Below are 17,714 nucleotides of genomic sequence, written 5' to 3'. Positions count from 1 at the left end.
ATTTCTGTGAGCTGCTGTATGGGTTCTGGGAACTGATCCTAGGTCCCTTGCAAGAGCAGCAGCCTTTAACCTTTAACCACTGGGGCACTGAGCCAGCCCTACTATAGAATTACTGTTTATTTTTAAGACATGGTCTCACTCTATGTAGCCCTGGTTGATCTAGAACTCACTATGTAGACTTGGCTGGCTTTGAACTCACAGAGGTCCATTTGTTTCTGCCTCCCAAATGCTATGGTTAAAGACATGCACCCCTATACTCGGCCCATTATTATTTATTTTTAATTAAAAACTGTATTTACTTAGAAGCATTCAGAATGTCAACAAAACAGCCACATTCTTTGCAATTATAGAACAATTATTTTTATATAAACTGCATCAGAAATAACTGAAAATGACTGCCCCTCCCCCCCCAAAAAAAAGAAAAAAAAAAAAAAAAACCAAACTACTGTCTTCATATGTAACTAATTTGTGCTGGGTACCAGCAAGAACCTGCTTTAAATTTTCATACCAATTTACAACTCCCAGACTGTACCAGGCAAGGTTAGTAGCTACTGAAAACACCAGGACGGGGCTATCTAAAGACACATTCATTACTGTATAAACTATACAAAAAAGGACACTGTGCAGTTTAAAAACAAATCTTACACAGCCATACATTTCAATTTTTTTCCTTAAAAGGAGTGAGTTGTATACAGGGAGAGTTAAATGTTTTATAGACAAGAAATAAAAACTTCCCTAGAACTAACTTATTCATTATCCTCCTCTTCCTCCTCCTCCTCCTCTTCCTCCTTTTTCTTGCTCTTTTCAGCCTTGATCACCCCCTTTTTTACTACATCAGATTTTCCTTTAGCTCTGTAGGCAGCAGTATCCTTTTCGTGCTTCTCGTAGGGCTGCTTGTATCCTCAGCGGTGATGTTCCACATCACTGCTAGTATCTTTGCGGCATCAACGATGGATAATCCAGGATGCTCACTTTTGACTACGGGTGCTCAGAACAGAACAAGAAGAAGGCCGAAGCAGGCCTTTTGGGTCACTGGGGTCCTTTGAACTTCTTTTTGGTCTCTCCTTTGGGAGGCGGGGTGTAGGTTTTCATTTCTCTTTCATAACGAGCCTTGTCAGCCTTTGCCATGTCTTCAAATTTCCCCTTTTCTTTAGCAGACATGTTCTTCCAACCTCTCTGAGCACTTCTTGGAGAACTCTGAAAAGTTGAGAGAAGCATCTGGGTGCTCCTCCCGGCAGGTTTACACAAAGAATGCATATGAAGACATTTTGCCTCTCGGCTTCTTAGGATCTCCCTTGCCTGTGTTTAGTTTATTTTCCTCTGAGAGGCACAGAGTTGTCCAGTGACTGTCCGGCTCTCGCTTGCCCCGGCGCTGTCTCTATGAAGCTCAGTGTACTGCAATGGCTGTGAGAGCAGGAGCCAGACGCCCCATTATTATGTTTTAAAGATGTGTCTTTGTCTTTATTTATGTGTAGATGCCAATATGAGTGTGTGCCGCTGTGTGTGGGAACCTGCAGAGACCAATAGCGAATGTGGGATCCCCTGGAGCCAGAGTTACAAGTAGTTGTGAGCTGCCCCTCGTGCCTGCTGGAAAGGGAACAGCAGGCCCCTGGAAGCCTCTTAACCACTGAGCCATCTCTCCAGCCCCAAATACTATTATTTTAATTTGTGAGGTGTATGTATATGTATTTGTATGGGTGTGTGCATATGTGTGTGTGCGTGTGTGTGCGTGTCCATGTGCACGTGTGCCAGAGGTCAGCAGCAATGTGTCTTTTATTACTCTTATTATTTGTCATCTTATTTTGCAAAACAGGGTCTATCGCTGAACCTACTGTTCATTGACTGGGCTTGGCTGACCAGAAAGCACAGAGATCCTTTGGTTTCTACCTCCCTGGCAGGAGAGTTATAGCACGGTTTCATACTTCACAGACACACACATACACACACACACATACACACACACACACACACACACACACACACACACACACAGAGAGAGAGAGAGAGAGAGAGAGAGAGAGAGAGAGAGAGAGAGAGAGAGACTTGTCTCCTTGACTGGAGATTGACCATGGCTTTGCACATGGTAAGTGCTCTTCCACTGGGCCACAACCACAGAACTTTTTTTTTTTTTTTTTTTTTTTTTTTTTTAAAACTTTTCTATTTTAAGACAGGATTCTTAAGCCAGGCTGGGCTATGTCACATAGATAAAAGGCTGAGGCGACGCCACCATGGTCCAGTCACCCGTCAGCAGTGTCATTAGCTAGAGACCAAGGCCTGAATTCATGAAGCTTTTGAAAGGTTACTTCAAATCCATATGATAGCCTCAGGGGAGCCTTTGAGAGTTTCCCAACTGGACCTGCTTCCCTGAGGAGGTGAAGTCAGATAAAGGAGATTTGGCAAACATTGTTTGAAGTTTTTTTGTGCAAAGTCTACAGGTCAGAACAAGAAGATGCATGTGAGCACATAAGAGCCCACATACCAGTCCTGGGCTTTTTGTAACCAGAGCTCTTCTCAATGCCCTTGTCCAGGCTTGTGGACTCTAGATGTCCACAGCTTACATACCCCTCTCCTCAATGATAGGGTCTCTTCAGGACTGTCCCAAAGTCCACCCAGTTGGGTAAGGAGCTGGACACTAGTATGGTAGGTTTGTATCTATTTACCTACCTTCTTTTATGGTACACATGTTTACTGAGGGGTGACTCTGTGCCAGCCAGCAGACAGGGGGCAGCAGGTGGGACGCTCAGGGAGGGAGTCCCAAGTCTAGATACAGAAGCACACTGAACAAGTGAATAAGAGAGGTCACCCCAGCTATGCTCACTCACAACCCCAAACTTAGGGTTCCAAATCAACTGGGAACAGCCAGACATGATGGCTGTAATCTCAGCACTCAGGATGCTGAGGCAGGAGAATTATCCTGAGTTCAAGGCCACCTGGGCTATAGTGTGAATCCCAGGTCAGCCTGAGGCATACTGAGGCCCTGCCTCAACACCAACTAACAGAAACAAAACTTGGAGTGGAGACCAATGGCACACTTTAATCCCTGGAAGCAGAGGCAAGCATTTCTCTGGAGGTATACATAGCAAGTTCCAGGCTATCCAGGGCGACACGGGGAAGTCTCAGAAAACAAAAGACAAAAAACTGGGGTCACTCAGTTGGTTCTATCTTTGTTTTTTATTTGGTTTGTTCCTGTGCTGGACCTCACTCAAACCTAGGGCTTGGAACATGTAAAGCACGTGCTCTACCTGGAAAGCCTGTGCTCCACCCCAAGATAGACCATTAACCCTACACAGTTGGTTATGAGACAAGGTCTGTGTTATGATTTGAATAGAGGTGTCCCACAAGGTGTGGTATTATTTTGGAAGGTTCTGGGAACTTTAGGAGATAGGACTCGTTGTAAATCAGGCATGCTCCAGCAGACTGCCTTTCAGCAACTCAGCTTACATCATCAGCCACTGCCATTGTCTCCAGGTGCAGTGCATTTCCAGTCATGCTGCCACAGTCCCAGAGTGATGTGGACTCCCTTTAAAAGGGCCAGGGCCATCCAAAGTCGCTCTGTCTGTCTTGTTTGTTCTGACTCTCTGTTTCTCTCTCTCTCTTTGTCTGTCTCTTTCTCTCTCTCTCTCTCTCTGCATCTATCTTGCTCTCATGTCTGCATTCCCAGAAGGCCTTTCACTCTCCCCCTCCCCCAATAAACCTTTTGTATTAGATCTGTTGTGCCAGCTCTTAGTTACACACCTTGGCCCTGACCCCACCAAGGTATCTTTTTGCTGCTTTATCCTAACAGGACCTAACTGTAAAAAAGACAGAAACAGGTCCTTGTGAATATATTATCCCGGCTCTAATTTTTTTTTTTTTTTCCGAGACAGGGTTTCTCTGTGTATCCCTGGCTGTCCTGGAACTCACTCTGTAGACCAGGCTGGCCTCGAACTCAGAAATCTGCCTGCCTCTGCCTCCCAAGTGCTGGGATTAAAGGCATGTGCCACCACTGCCCTGAGGCTCTAAGTTTTTTTAAAGATGCATTTTATTATTGAATTATGTATATGGGTGTGTACTCCCGAATGCAGATGTCTCCTGAACACAGGTGTCTGAGAAAGCTGGTAGCATCAGATGTCCCTGGAGCTGGAGGTAAGGGAGGCCATCCACCGTAAGTGCTGGGAACTAAATTCAGCCAAGAATAGTGCCTGTTCTTTACCAAAGATATCTCTCCAGCCCAGATACATAGGATCAGCTGTGGGTGAAAGTTTCTGGATTCTGTAATACAGTTATCTGAGTACCAGGACACACATACTCATAAACCAAACAATAACACACACACACACACACACACACACACACACACACACACACACACACACACACACACGCGCGCGCGCGTTTAATACTCTCACATTCCATTAGAGGCCGCCAGGGTTCAGGCTGTCTCTAACTGCGGGGCCTAGGCAGGGTTTCGCGCCCATGCGGGCGCAGTTCCAGTTCTTCCAAGAGGGGGCGCGAGTGGACAGAGAAAAGGCGGATCCCACACAACCCAGGATTGTTCCGTGAGGGCCCCTGGGGGGAGAGAGGCTCCACTGATTTCTCTCTCAGAAGTTTTCCTCATCCTCCTCCTGGCTTAGAGATCCTAGGTCTCAAACCCAAGAATGGACACAAACACAACAGACACAATTGTCTTGCCTCTCCTTATATACAGGCACAATCTAGGTTTTGTGGAGTTTTTAACAAAAACACAGCATACAGTTTACAAACTGCACAAAGAAACCTGTGAACTTCAAACTCTTAAGAGCGAGGAGTCTTGTGGGTGATGGCACATGTCTTTAATCCCAGTACTCGGGAGGCAGAGACAGATAGATCTCTTAGTTCCAGACCAGCCTAGTCAACAGAGTAAATTCCAGGATGGCTGGGGCTAAACAGGGAAACCCTGGGGGTGGAGGGAGAGAGAGAGGGGGAGGGCAGGGGGAGGGGAAGAGGGAGTGAGAAAGACATTGAAGTTTAAGCTTCTTGGGTAATTTCAGAGTAAATGAACCTCTGGTTGGGTGTGGGAGGGTGGGTGTGCGTGCACGGTGTGTGTGTGCGTGTGCGTGTGCGTGTGTGTGTGTGCGCGCGCGCAAGTATATTCATTCACTCCAACTGAGAATGGAAACTCCTAGACAGTACGGAGTCTTGTTGGAATTCTTAGTTACTGCAGTCTGTCCCTAGTGCATGGGAAGGGGTTTCTAACTACAAGATAATGACGGTTGGAAGTCTTATGCATTTCCAGGTAGAAGTGACTGCCGCTTAGCCTGCAGCTCAGAGCTTATCGATTTGCCTTTGCAGGAACCTCAGAGCAGTAGATAGAAAGAAAGCACAGGATGCTTGGAAGCCAGACAGAAGCAGCAGACATCCGATCAGAAGTGGCACTGGGGCCGGCTCTCCCGCTTCCTTCTTGGCCCACAGCCATCTCTCATCCTCTCCTAACCGCTCCTTGCACAATGCCCTGATGCAACCCTGTAAGGGCCTGGGGCACCTCTCTTGGGGGCAGCTCTGCAAAGAAGGAGGTTTTGCAAGAGTTAGGGGCAGGAAGCAGAGCCAGTCAGGGTGGGGTCAGAGAGATAAGGGAGCCAGGCCTGCTATCCCCAACCTGTGGTTCCTCCTAGCCCTGGTTTCCTCTTCCCTTCCTTTTCCAGGAAAGTAGCGCCTGGTCCTCACCCCAGCCTCACCCAACTCCTGCCTGGCCTTGTGACTCACCTCCTTTCACTACAGCAGCCAGGCAGAATCTGAGATCTGCCTTCCACTTGTGAACCCAGCTATGTGACCGTGGGCATTGGGTAACCCTCCCTGGTTGGCAGTTCTGGTGTTCAGTAAGAGTAAGTGCTATTGCTGGGTGCAGTGGCTGGATCATACTTACAATCCCAGGAGAACTGCCTGAAGTCTAAGGCTAGCCTGGGCCACAGAGTAACACCTTGTCTTAACAAACAAACAAACAAACAAACAAAAAAAATAACAACAAAACCCAAAAAAATCCCCAAAACCCAGATGTGGCATCACATGCCTTTGATTCTGGTACTCTGGAGTTTGGAGCTAGCTTGGTCTACATAGTGAGTTCCAGGACGAGCCAGGGCTGCATAGTGAGACCTTGTTTCAAGAAAGAAAAAAAATGAATGAATGAATGGACGAATGAAAACAAGCAAGCATGCAAGTAGACAAAACAACTGGCATTAAGAAAAAAAAAAATCACCGTGAGGAACCATTTGAAGAGTATAGCCAGAATCAGGATAACAGGCGATAGCAGAGCACTGGCCTAGCTTATGTGAGGCCTTAGCTTCAATCCCCAGTACTATAAAAAATAAAATGAGTGCCGGGCGGTGGTGGCGCACGCCTTTAATCCCAGCACTCGGGAGGCAGAGGCAGGCGGATTTCTGAGTTCGAGGCTAGCTGGGTCTACAGAGTGAGTTCCAGGACAGCCAGGGCTACACAGAGAAACCCTGTCTCGAAAAACCAAAATAAATAAATAAATAAATAAATAAATAAATAAATAAAATGAAATGTTGGGGGGAGGGGAGGAAGCGGGTAAAGCAGCACCTGCATCAAGCCAGCGCTGCAGCACTATGCCTGGATGATGTGCTCAGGACCCAGACAGGAGTGGGCTTGTATATGTGTAAGAAGGACCACTGGCCCCTGGGGATAATAATGCACGTAGACGTCAGAGCTTGATGACCTCTCATAAGACATTTGTTCTCTCAAAGGCAAGTCATAGAACCTAACCCAGGACATCTTGGATCCGAGGAAGCCTGGGCTATTCTGCCTTTCTTGGTTTGTTAGATGTTGTTGCTCTTGCTGTTTGAGACAGGATGTCATGAAGCCCAGGCTGATGACTTCAGATTTGCTCTGTAGGTTAGGATTACCTTGACTTCCTGATCCTCCTGCTCAGTTTTAATCCTGTGAAGAGGATGTAGTCTCAGGTCAGTTTACATACAGGCAAGGCTACAGAGAGATGAGGTCTCAAAAAAGAAAGAGCGAGGGATGTGCCTGGTCACGGGGCACTTGTTGAGTGTGTTTGAGGCTCACTCAAAAAAAAAAAAAAAAAAAAAAAAGATTAGCCAAACCATTACTATTGTTGTTATTAAAATGAGCGTAAGGGGTTAGAGAGATTGCTGCGCACTGAAGGCTAGGCTCAACCAAAATGAGCCTAAGATTGCATTGGGCCACTAAGGAGTTAAAGAAGTTGATACTTTTAAAAGTATAGTGTAGTTAGTGCCTAATCACCTTTTGGCCTTTTGTCTAAGACCCAGGATAGGATAAGGGCATTGAATACTAAGCACTGTGTGTTTGTTAAGATAAAGGTAAGCAGGACCCAGCCAAGGAACTTGCCCTGATCCTAGCAGCAAGTCTGTCTGGGAGGGGTTGAGATATTAATGATTTCCAAAAGAGGAGGGTTTGGCTTTTGCACACACACATAAGCATACACACACGTTGGTGGCTTCTGTCCCTAGGTTTGGGGTTCTCTCTCTTTCATACTACAACACACACACACAGACACACACACTGCTGATGGGTCTCTGGCCCTTGGTCTGGGGTACACACACACAATTGGGGATATGTGCACACACTGGTGGCCTCTGGCCCCCCTCCCTCCTTAGTGCCTCTTATGCAAGCTGCGGAGCCCGCCCCGTTCCCAGGCCCGGCTGCAGCTGCGGGCGGAGGGGCAGGGCGGGGGCGGCCGCTGTTTGTCTAGCGCGGCCGTGCCAAAGTCGGCGGGCCCAGACAGCCAGGCGCCTCCGTACACCTGGGGATGCTCAGGTTAAATAGCTCCGCATTCCTCGGGCCCAGCTGATGGAAACGCTCCCAGGCCGCTGCGGAGCCGGCCTCCAGATGGGCTGGGTCCGGGCCAAAGAGGAAGAGAGGGAAACGTGGAAGCCAGAGTGTGCCTGGATGGCGGGGGAAGTGGCCAGGGGCGCAGCGGCCCCTTTCTGGGCTAGAAGGCTCTGGAGGGTAGAGATGCACGCGAGGACACGCCCGCGTCCCGGTGGGTGGGCTTGCAAAGGGGGACTCACACAGGCGGAGGAAGTGGGCGCACACGTGTGCCTCTGATTAATAATTTCTAAACTGTCTTATGTACCAGGCTGTGTGCTACAGTCTGATCTGGGTTTCATTTATTCCGGACGATTCTGTGAGGTTAGTACTATAAAACTACCCAGGGGGAGAGGGCACAGCAAAGAGTTTAATCACCTACAAATAAAACTACTACCGAAGTGAAGTCCATCAAATGCTTGAGATCATTTTATGTATCTGGCTTAGTGTTCAAGTTAACGTAACTTAGTCAAACTTAATGTAAGTGCTCGATAAAGAAGTCCACATTTTATTTTTGTTCAGTTTGTTTCTTCCATGGTAAAACTGGGCTCAGAATCCTACCTTTAGCCCCAGGGGAGATCCTTAAGTCTTCCAGCAATGGAGCAGTCTGGCTCCTGGTTCTAGATGTTGTTTATTTGGGTTTTAATTGTTATTTCATCTTGTGAGACAGGGTCTCCCTCTCTAAGTTGCCTGGGTCTTGCTAACAGACCAGGCTGGCTGGAGTCTGCCTTTAGTACAACTGGTTTATTTTGTTTAGTGACAAACTATATCAATAGTTCTATTGGGGACAAGGTCTTTGCCCTTTCTGGAACTCCATTTCTCCGAGGGGAGTAGCTTGGCAGTGATACTTGAAGGATGGTGTCCTCAAGAGCTAACTCACAATTGGCCAGGGAAGTGGGAATTATACTTTTTGAGAACTGGTTTGCTGCCCTGGTCCTGCCCTAGACCTGCAGTGGCCAAGGAATGCCAAGCAATCTACAGTTACAAAGGAGCCCACTGTGGCTCATCAAGAGCCAGAGCCAGGTAGGTGTGAGCGCAACGCACCCAAGCAAAGTCCCAAGGGCTGGAGGGCACACAGTAGTCTGAAGAGCCCATGTGTGCCTTGCTACACACATACACCCCCAGTTCCTACCACTAGACACTTAGGTCACACACAGGAAAGCCCTGATATTTGTGCACTCCCCTTGTGAGCACAAAACCACATGTCCAGGTAGACAAAACCTAAGGAAAACCTTTTTCCTTCTCAGGAGTTGGGGACATGACTCGACCACACAGTAGCCTGGGGGTGGATGTTGATCTGCTAACAGAGCCAGGCCAGAGTGAGGGGGCTGAGTCCAGACCCAGAGCAGGTGGCCCTGCAGCTGTGTACAGCCTAACCCTGCCAATTTCATCACCCACTTGGACAAGGCAGGAGCCTTAGGGCAGCCTGCTGGCATCCAGAGAAAGGTGGCTCAGCAGGGAAGAGGGGGCAACAGAAGTCCTGCTTCAGGAAAGCTATGACCTTAGGCAGGCCCTTTTCACCAGGTCTCATCACACACAAACCCCTGCCCTTGGTAAGGAAATGAATGGTCCAGTGACCTGCTTCTCCAACTTGAATGGCTAGAATTCTCCCCAGCCCAGAGCAGGGGACCCAGCAGGTCCATCTGCATTTTAACAACCTCCCTGGGTGATCCAGATGGCCTAGGGACCGCATTGAGAGAAAGCCCCACTAGAAGCCTAGAGGATTTAATTTTATGACACTAGGAAACAGGAAAATGGCTAGAGATGAGGGAAAGAATAGACATTAAAGACACCGGAAACACTCATTCAGGTCGGGAAGAATGACAGCCCAGATGTGGCCATCCAATCCCCCAGATTCTCAACACCAGCTGTGAAAATGGTCAGAGGTCACTCCTGCCCCTCCCCCCCCCATCCAAGAAGTCACTGCAACGTTATCTAAAGTGTTTGTTTAATAACAACAAAAAACCCATCCCCATAGAACTATTGTAAAACAATATTCTCAGCCAGTGATCATTGTAATATACAATACAAAACATTTCCTCAGAAATCTGAGAAGCACGAAATGTGACCATTTAAAAAAAATGTCTGCTTTTTTCAAAAAAAACAGAAACACACGGGGTTAATTAACCCCCTCCTCAAAGTCTCTGGAGGCTGAAAGGTGGAGAGGGTGAGACTCCGTTGATCAGCCCTCTACCCCCTGGACAGATCCGCCAAGAGTCCCATGGCCACGGTAGAGTCTTTCTCCGGGCTCCCCTAGGGAACCGAGAACACTTTTTTCCTCTTGCCTCCTGAAGGGCTGGAGTCCATCTCGTCCCTCAGCGCGCTGCCTCAGCGACACAAGATGCGATCGTCCGCTGGAACACATGCCGCCTGTGAACACCAGAGCGAGATAAGGCATGAGACCCACTGGAAAGGGCAAGGAGGGGAGAGGCGTTCCCATTTCTCTACTCCAGGAGGCACGATCAAAGTGCGAGCTTTTTCCTACTAGTCGCCCCTAAATAGCTATGCGCCTGAAAAGGGGGAGACCCGCCCCCCGTGGCCTCAGTTTCCTAACGGAGAATAATGTAATACTCTGACTCGGACCTCACCTCGGCGGCCAAGGCACTGATCTCGCCGTTCAGGGTGCTGAGCGGGGCGCGGACAGGCAGTCCCCGGCCTCCGGCGGTCCCGACTTCAGACTCCGAGTTCAGTTCCAGCTGCAGGTCCCTGATGTAGTCGATAACATGTTGCAGGATCTCCACCTTGCTCACTTTGCGGTTCTGAGGCAGGGTGGGCACCAGCTCCTTAAGGCGTGAGTAGCAGCCGTTCATGTCGTAGAGCAGGACGTTCACCTGCTGTTCGTCCAGCAGGGCAGGCAGGCGCGTCCCAGCGCAGCGCGAGATGGCCACGCTTTGCTCCGACAGACCAAGCACCACCTCGCCCGCAGTCCTGCCCGCCTTCAGCGAACAGCTGGGGCCTGCAGCGGCTGCGGCACTGCCACTGGCGACCTTCATGATCTTGAGGACAGGCGGAGAGGAGTGTGAGAACAGAGTGCAGGAAGAGAACAAGAAGTTTGGAGAAAGGTTGTACAATGAGAGGGTTGAGCGCTCGGGCCAGTCTTTTTATAAGGGCGGACCCAGGGCGGGTTCAGAACGTTCAAAAGCAACCAATAGGCTGCGGGAGGCGTGGCTTAGCGCGCCCTCGGGTCCCACCTCTGGATCCACTAGTGCACCTTAGGTTGATGGAGAGGTGGTTAGGCTCAAGAACTGAGAGGGTGGGAGGGCACGGGCAGAGCAGCTAGTGGGCTCTTTTTTAAGGAAGCAAAGAGGCTAAGCTAATTTTGCGTTAACAAAAAGACCCCAGGAATCAGCTTCTCACGGTCTCTCACTTCTTTAAGTCCATTTTGCAGATTAAACAGGAACGGGGAAGTGGCTGGCTCTGGGTTCGCCAGTGGCTCAGGACTAGCCAAGGATTCCCAGATGCTGTCGGAAGATTGGACTATGATCTCTACTTATTAAACGCCGAATTTTATTTTTATATTTATTTATTTTTGAGGGTTTGCTGATTTTTTTTAGAGTCTCATGTAACCCACGCTAGACTCAGAACTTGCTGTGTAACGGAGGATGACTTTAAAATTAAGACGTTCCTTGCTCTGACTCCCAGATGCTGCGATTATACAGGTGTGCTCTGCCACATCATGTTTTGCGACATTTCAAAGCAGGCTCTCTTTTACTCTGAACTCCGTGCCTGACTCAATATCTAGAAAATAAACTGTAAAGTCCCTAGAACCAGAACCTACGTCAGTTGAACTGGGAGAGATACTAGGAACCTCTTTAGCGTGGAAGACAGAATCTGAGACCTGTACTAGATAGAGGGTCGCGGTGGAGGGGGACTGCAGCCCCCAATTCTACACTGGATTTGCAGCCTCTTGAAAAAAGGTTCCAAATCTGCAGCAGCTGGTGATTTATTTTTCTTTTTTTCTTTTTTTTTTTCTACTCTTTTTTGCTAGATTTTTTTTTTTTTTCCTTCTTGAAGGCCTCCGAGCAAGCTCTCCCTCCCTCCCACGGCGCAGCAGCTGCGGAGATCACCCCCTCCCTTTCCTTTCCCGGGCTGGTCTGTGTCAGCGTCTGAACAAGCGGCTCAGACCGTTAGACGCCAGGCCCGTGACGTCACCCATTCATAAAACCCGGACGGGCTGTCAGGCTGGCGCCGCGCGGGCGGTCGCCATGGAGACGGCAAACTGGGCTGGAGCATTCTCCGCTCCCCCTTCCCAACCCCCGCCCCTGAGCCTGTCACCTGCAGACTTAGGGCGGGAAGCCTGGGAATGCTTTCCTCGTGGGTGCGGTTGCTGACCAAGGGTCAACTTACCTCCCCGCCCCACACCTGCCGAGTCTCCCCACCCAGCCCCACAGCTCGGGCGGTTTGGGAGGTTTTCTCACACCCTGCCACCTCAAACCCCTCAGGAGCGAGGCCCCTCCCCAGCTGAGTTGGATTCCTTCGCTGAGATTACAGGTGTGCTCCGCCACATCACGTTCATGTTCTGAGACAGATTTGAAGGCTGGTTCTCTTTTATTCTGGACTCCGAAGCTGACTCAATTTCTAGAAAATGAACTGCATAGTCCCTGAGACCAGGACCTAGGTGTGTTGAACCAGGAGCGAACAACAGTTCAGGTCTCAGAGAACAACAGAGTCTGAGTCTGAGACCTGAACTAGATCGAAGGGTCACGGTGTAGATGCTTCTCATACTCTCTGAGCTCTACCTTGCTCTCTGCCTGGTTCCTATAATAGCCACTGCTCGCTCAGAGTTAGAGCTGTGTGAAGTTTGTCTTTGTCTATTGTAGTTCTCTTCACAACACTAGACAGACTTGTCTAGTTTATTTACAAAAGAATGGGTGCCTTAAGACCTCCCAGGATCCTTAGCTGTTGCCCTAGAAGCATTGTTATATTTGGACACGGTGTCACCCAGGGGATGTAGCTCAGTTGGAGGACAGTTTGCCTAGCGTGATGGAAGCCCTGGGTTCTAGCATGGTATAAAACCTGGTGTGGGAGCACATGCCTACAATCCTAGCACTCAGAGGCAGGAGGATCAAGTGTTTATCTTTAACGGATGTCAGTTGGGGGTGTGGGGGGAGGCTGGCACAGGCCTTCAACTCCAGCAGTCAGGAGGCAGAGACCGGTGGATCTGGATCTCTGTGAGTTCAAGGCCAGACTGTTCCAGAACAGCCAGGGCTATTACACTCTGCCTCAAAAACAAAAACAAAAACAAAACAAACAAACAAAAAAACAAACAAAAAAACAACAACAACAAATGAATGAATGATTGAATGAATGGTTTGAATAAATGAATGAATAAATAGTTTATCTTAAACCACACTTCCTCAAGGCCAGCCTGATGTATGGTATAGGTGAGGGCCTGTCCCTCACTGTGCCTCCCAAAGACTGACTCCAGAGCCCTAGACAACCAGAAACAGGAAACAGAGGTTCAGACTTGTCACTCAAGACTACACTGAGAAACAGGGGTAAAATACTATATGCTCCCTAGGAGAGCATTATAGTGTCCTTAGGTGACATTATAGTCCCTGTTCCCCACAGCAAAGAATTCATACAATATTTGGTGGAACAATGAACAGCCCAACGCCTGCACCTTAGAAATCCAAGAAAATGTCCTAATGAGACCAGCTTCAAAGACCAGACTATGACATCTGTAATCCCAGCATTCCCCAAAGGATGAGACAGAAGGATCTAAGGCATGAGAAGTTTAAGGTCAGTCTATTTTAAAAAGAAAAAGCAACATATTGATAATAAGCTGAACTCCTCCCTCCTCAGCTCCTTATACACTCCAGTGTTTGCCAACTGCTACCAATCCTACCACAGTATGTTTGAACTTTGCACTACTCAAAAGAATTGTGAGGTGTGTGTATGTGTGTGTGTGTGTGTGTGTGTGTGTGTATGTATGATATGGCTCACCAAGCAAAGACACTTGCAGCCAAGCCTGATGGCAGGAGTTCAATACCCAGAAGCCACGTGGTGGGTGGAGAGAATTGAGCCCTGCAGGTTGTCCTCTGACCCCCACATGCTCATCATCCATGCACATGACACCTCCTCCTATACGAAAAAGAAATAAAAACATAAAATTAAATAAGTAATTTTTAAAAAAGACTTGCTTAAAGGACTGGAAAGGCACTGGGCAGCCAGAGAAGAAAACCGGAATACTAATCAATAACAACTAATGATTCATTGCCCCAGACATTCTACTGGCTGCTGTCAGTTCTAGAGAAAGCTATGCTGACAGGCATAGAGCTCCCTGCAGTGCTGCTTCAAGAGGGGGATGCCACCCTAGCATTTGGGAGCAAAGGAAAACAGATTGCAAGTCTGAAGCCTGTCTGGACTATAGAGTGAGTTCGGAACCTGATACCAACAGTTGGAGCAATTGAGAAAGAGCCCGTCTCAGATTTTAAATTTTAGGGAAAAAATACACACTTAAAAAAAAAAAAAGCTTGCTTTGTTTGTTTGTTTTTGTTTGCTTGTTTTTCGTTTTGATGTGGCTCACTATATAGCCCATGCTGGCCTTGAACTCACAGAGATACACTTTGCCTCCCAAGTGCTGTGATTAAAGGAATGTACCAGCCTACCTGGCCAAAAATGTAAACATTGTTAAAAGGTTAAGCCTGATGATTGACACCTGTAATCCCAAGCACCCTGGAGGCAGAAGCAGGAAGATGATTCTAAGTGGGAGGCTGCTTTTGACTACACAGTGAGGTCCAGGCCAGTGTCGAGAATGTGTGTGTGTAAATCGAAGGCTGGGGATGTAACTCAGTGGTAGAATTCTTGTCTAGCATGTGCAAGGACCTAGATTCAACTCCCAGTACCACCAAAGAGGGAGAAGAAAACCTTTATAACTAATAGGATTGATTGCCATTGTGAATAGGTGTAAGATGACAAGATCTCCTCCTCCTCCTCCTCCTCCTCTTCCTCCTCCTCTTCCTCCTCCTTTTTCTTCTTTGTTGTTGTCCTCCTCTTCTTTGACAGAGCCTTATGTAGCCCATGCTGGCCCCAAACACACTATGTAGCCAAAGTTTAGTCATGAACTCCTGACCTCCCTGGCATCTCCAGTGCTGGGATTGCAGGTGTGAGCCACCATACTGGGTTCTGCATGCATGTGTTTGCTTTGAGACAGTCTCCCACGGTGTGGCCCTGACTGGCCTGGAACTCTCCGACCAGGCTGGCCTCAAACTCAGAGATTGGAATGCTGAGACTAAAGTCATGTACTACCCTGGCTCTGATTGTATTTTTGAACAGAAGCATATGTAGGGCTCCAGGGGTAGCTTAGCCATGCAGCAAGTATTTACTGTGTCACAGTCGCTGGGCTCAATCTCAGTATAAACAGAGAGAAGGGAGAAAGAAATAGAGAAGGGTTTTCTGTACTGAACTATGTGAGGGTTTGTAAGTGCTGTGAGCATGCCCTGTGCATGTGGAGGTCAGAGGACAACTAAGGGTTCCTTCTTCCACTGTGGCCTCCTTCCACAGCAGCTTCTGGGGACTGAACTCAAGTTGTCAGGATTGCAGGTCAGGCACTCTTACCTGCTGCTCCCTCTCCCCCTCCCCCTCCCCCTTCCTCTCCCTCTCTCTTGTCCTGAAACAGTCTCAATACCTGTTCCCTGCTTACCTTTATTCACCTCACCCAGCTGGACCACAAAATCAACTCACCTTACTAGATGCCCTAGAAACAGCAAGAGTTCTCTTTTCTTCTGTTCTTTTCCTTCATGAGACAGGGTCTCACTTGCCCAGGCTGGACTCCACTTAACCATGTAGCCTTAACTTCTGATCTTCCTGAGCTCTGGAATTATAGATATGTACCACCAAGCCTGCTTTCTGTGTTGCTGGCGATCGAACCCGCAGCCTTGTGCATGCTAGGGAAGCTCTCTCTACCTTCCGAACTACAATACCAGCACTCCTCTCAGTTTCTATTTTACATAAAATATGGATTTTTATTATTACTTATTTATTTTTTGACTTGCATGCATGTCTGTGTACCCACCCGGTGGGTCCCTGGTGCCCGTGCCCTCTGAGGCCAGAAGAGGGTGTCAGATTCTCTGGAATTGGAGTTACAGAAAGTTGTGAGCCACCATGTAGATGCTGGCAATTGAACCTGACCCTCTGGAAGAGCAGTCCATGCATGCTCTTACCTCAGAGCTATCTCTTTATTCCTAGCACTCAAAAGTTGGTCTCAAACTTCCTAGCTGGGACTGCAGATGACCTAACCGTCACTACACTGAGACTATCAGAGTGGCCTGTGCTGGGACTATAGGTGTGTGTCACTGTGTTGGAAGGTTCCTGGCTGGGGTGATTTATTCTTGCATTAGTTACTTTTCTCAGGGCTGTGACAGAGTATCTAACAAAACAACTTAGGGAAGCACTGGTTTCTTCTGGCCTCAGGTGAAGAGTGGGAAAGGCAAGGTGGAGCCAAGGTGAAGGCTGGACACATTATATCCAGTCACGAAGAGGGCAGAAACAATGCGGCTGCAGAGTTGAACCTCTCACTTGCCTCTTTGTATTCAGTCTGGGACCCTGGGTCTTTCCAGCTCAAGGTTTTTGAAATGGCTCTCACCGACACGCCCAGAGGTGTGCCTCTTAAGTAATTCTAAATCCAGTCAAGTTGACAATCAAGATGAAAACTTAGTCTCCGTGTACTCTGGAGAGGCACAGGAGAAATGTACTGAATGAAGGCATGGTGCTATTAGGAAGGGCTGCAGGTGTGCAATCACACCTGCTAGGGAAAGCTTCTTCAGTCTGATTCCTGTCATTGTCTGTCATCAAATAGCTCAGAGTAACTTAGTGCTCCCTCCCTCAGTATCACTCATAGTTCTAAGCACTAGCCTAAGCCTGCACTCCAGAAGGCAGGCATCCAGGTCTTCTATCCAGCCTGTAGCTCAGGGTGCTTTGCAGGGTCTGTCACATCATAGAGGCACAGGGAATAGTCACTTAATGGGGAATCAGTAGCCCCCGGAGGTAGCAGTCACTTCTAGTCTCTGTATAAGGGGTAGCTTCAGATCACACAGTGTGGAGGTGTTGTTGTCTCCCTGTGTGCGGGTGGGGAGACCTTGCTTATAAGTCCACACTGCAAAGCATGTTTATGTGGACATGCGCACTTCCAGATACTCTTCAACTGCCCTTTCCCAGAGACTTGGCACTGTAGGCTCCAGGGCGGGCCTATTGGTGCCACGTGATCTACTCTGGCCCTGGCCCTGCAGCTGCTCCCCAGATGTGCCCACAGTGAAGTCTTCCAGCAGCCAGGCCGGCGCCTCTGGGCTGGGACTGAGGGAGCTTTGGGGAAAGACCTTGGGCTCTGGCTGTCCCCACTTCTGATTGTAACCAGAGAGCATCCTCCATTCCACCCCAGGATTCTGGCCTGGCCAAACACTGTATCTGTGCCCATCTCCCTGAGAACAGAACCCTTACTCACCACCTCCACCCCCACCCCATGTCCTGTCCTCTCCAGTGGCTTGACTTCCTCTAACCAGCTCCATCAGGTCTCAGCCTCGAGGCCCTTACCCTGGATGTGCTCTCAGCCTAGAGCACTTACCAACCAGACCTCTGCTAGTTTGTCACCCTGAGGTCCTAGGTCAAAGGTCCCCTCCTCGCTGGAGACCTCTGAACACCCTTGGCTATTTTCCTTTCCTATCTAAAGTGATCTTTGTCTTGTGCTGTTATCTATTTCCTATTCCCATCCTCCACCCTTGAGGCTGTAAGCTCTAGAGAGCAAGTAGGACTTACAGGACACGAAGAACCTGTAATCCCAGGACTAAGGTAGAAGCAGCTGGAGAATTGAGGTTTGAGGTCATCTTGGATTGCAGAGGACAACCCTCTTGAGGAGGCCAGGGGGAGCAGGATTGGTGAGCTCATAAAAGCTT

The 17,714-nt window shown here is 48.6% G+C and overlaps 1 protein-coding gene across 2 annotated transcripts; it reads right to left on the bottom strand.

The window, feature by feature from the left end:
- Positions 1–9,755: 9,755 nt before the first annotated feature.
- Positions 9,756–10,916, bottom strand: Id1 (inhibitor of DNA binding 1). Of its 2 annotated transcripts, none has more exons than XM_034495230.2 (2): positions 10,408–10,916; positions 9,756–10,194 (listed from the first exon to the last, which is right to left on the bottom strand). In XM_034495230.2, exons 1-2 carry the CDS (start codon positions 10,815–10,817, stop codon positions 10,140–10,142), a joined length of 465 nt encoding a protein of 154 aa, XP_034351121.1. In that variant the 5' UTR covers positions 10,818–10,916; the 3' UTR covers positions 9,756–10,139. The 2 variants fall into 2 exon arrangements, with proteins under 2 accessions (XP_034351121.1, XP_034351122.1); XM_034495231.2 differs by having other exon boundaries at positions 10,413–10,915.
- Positions 10,917–17,714: the final 6,798 nt, after the last annotated feature.

This window comes from Arvicanthis niloticus, chromosome 2 (genome assembly GCF_011762505.2).
Source record: "Arvicanthis niloticus isolate mArvNil1 chromosome 2, mArvNil1.pat.X, whole genome shotgun sequence".
NCBI lineage: Eukaryota > Metazoa > Chordata > Mammalia > Rodentia > Muridae > Arvicanthis > Arvicanthis niloticus.
Note: the sequence above shows the minus strand (reverse complement) of the source record. Positions and strands in the feature narration are given on the sequence as shown.

Excerpts from the sequence above, each read along its gene's own strand:
- Id1 (XM_034495230.2), bottom strand. The coding sequence starts at position 10,817 with ATGAAGGTCGCCAGTGGCAGTGCCGCAGCCGCTGCAGGCCCCAGCTGT. Across the intron at positions 10,195-10,407 it reads GCCTTGGCCGCCGAGGTGAG|GCGGCATGTGTTCCAGCGGA; the intron begins GTCCGAGTCAGA and ends TGGTGTTCACAG.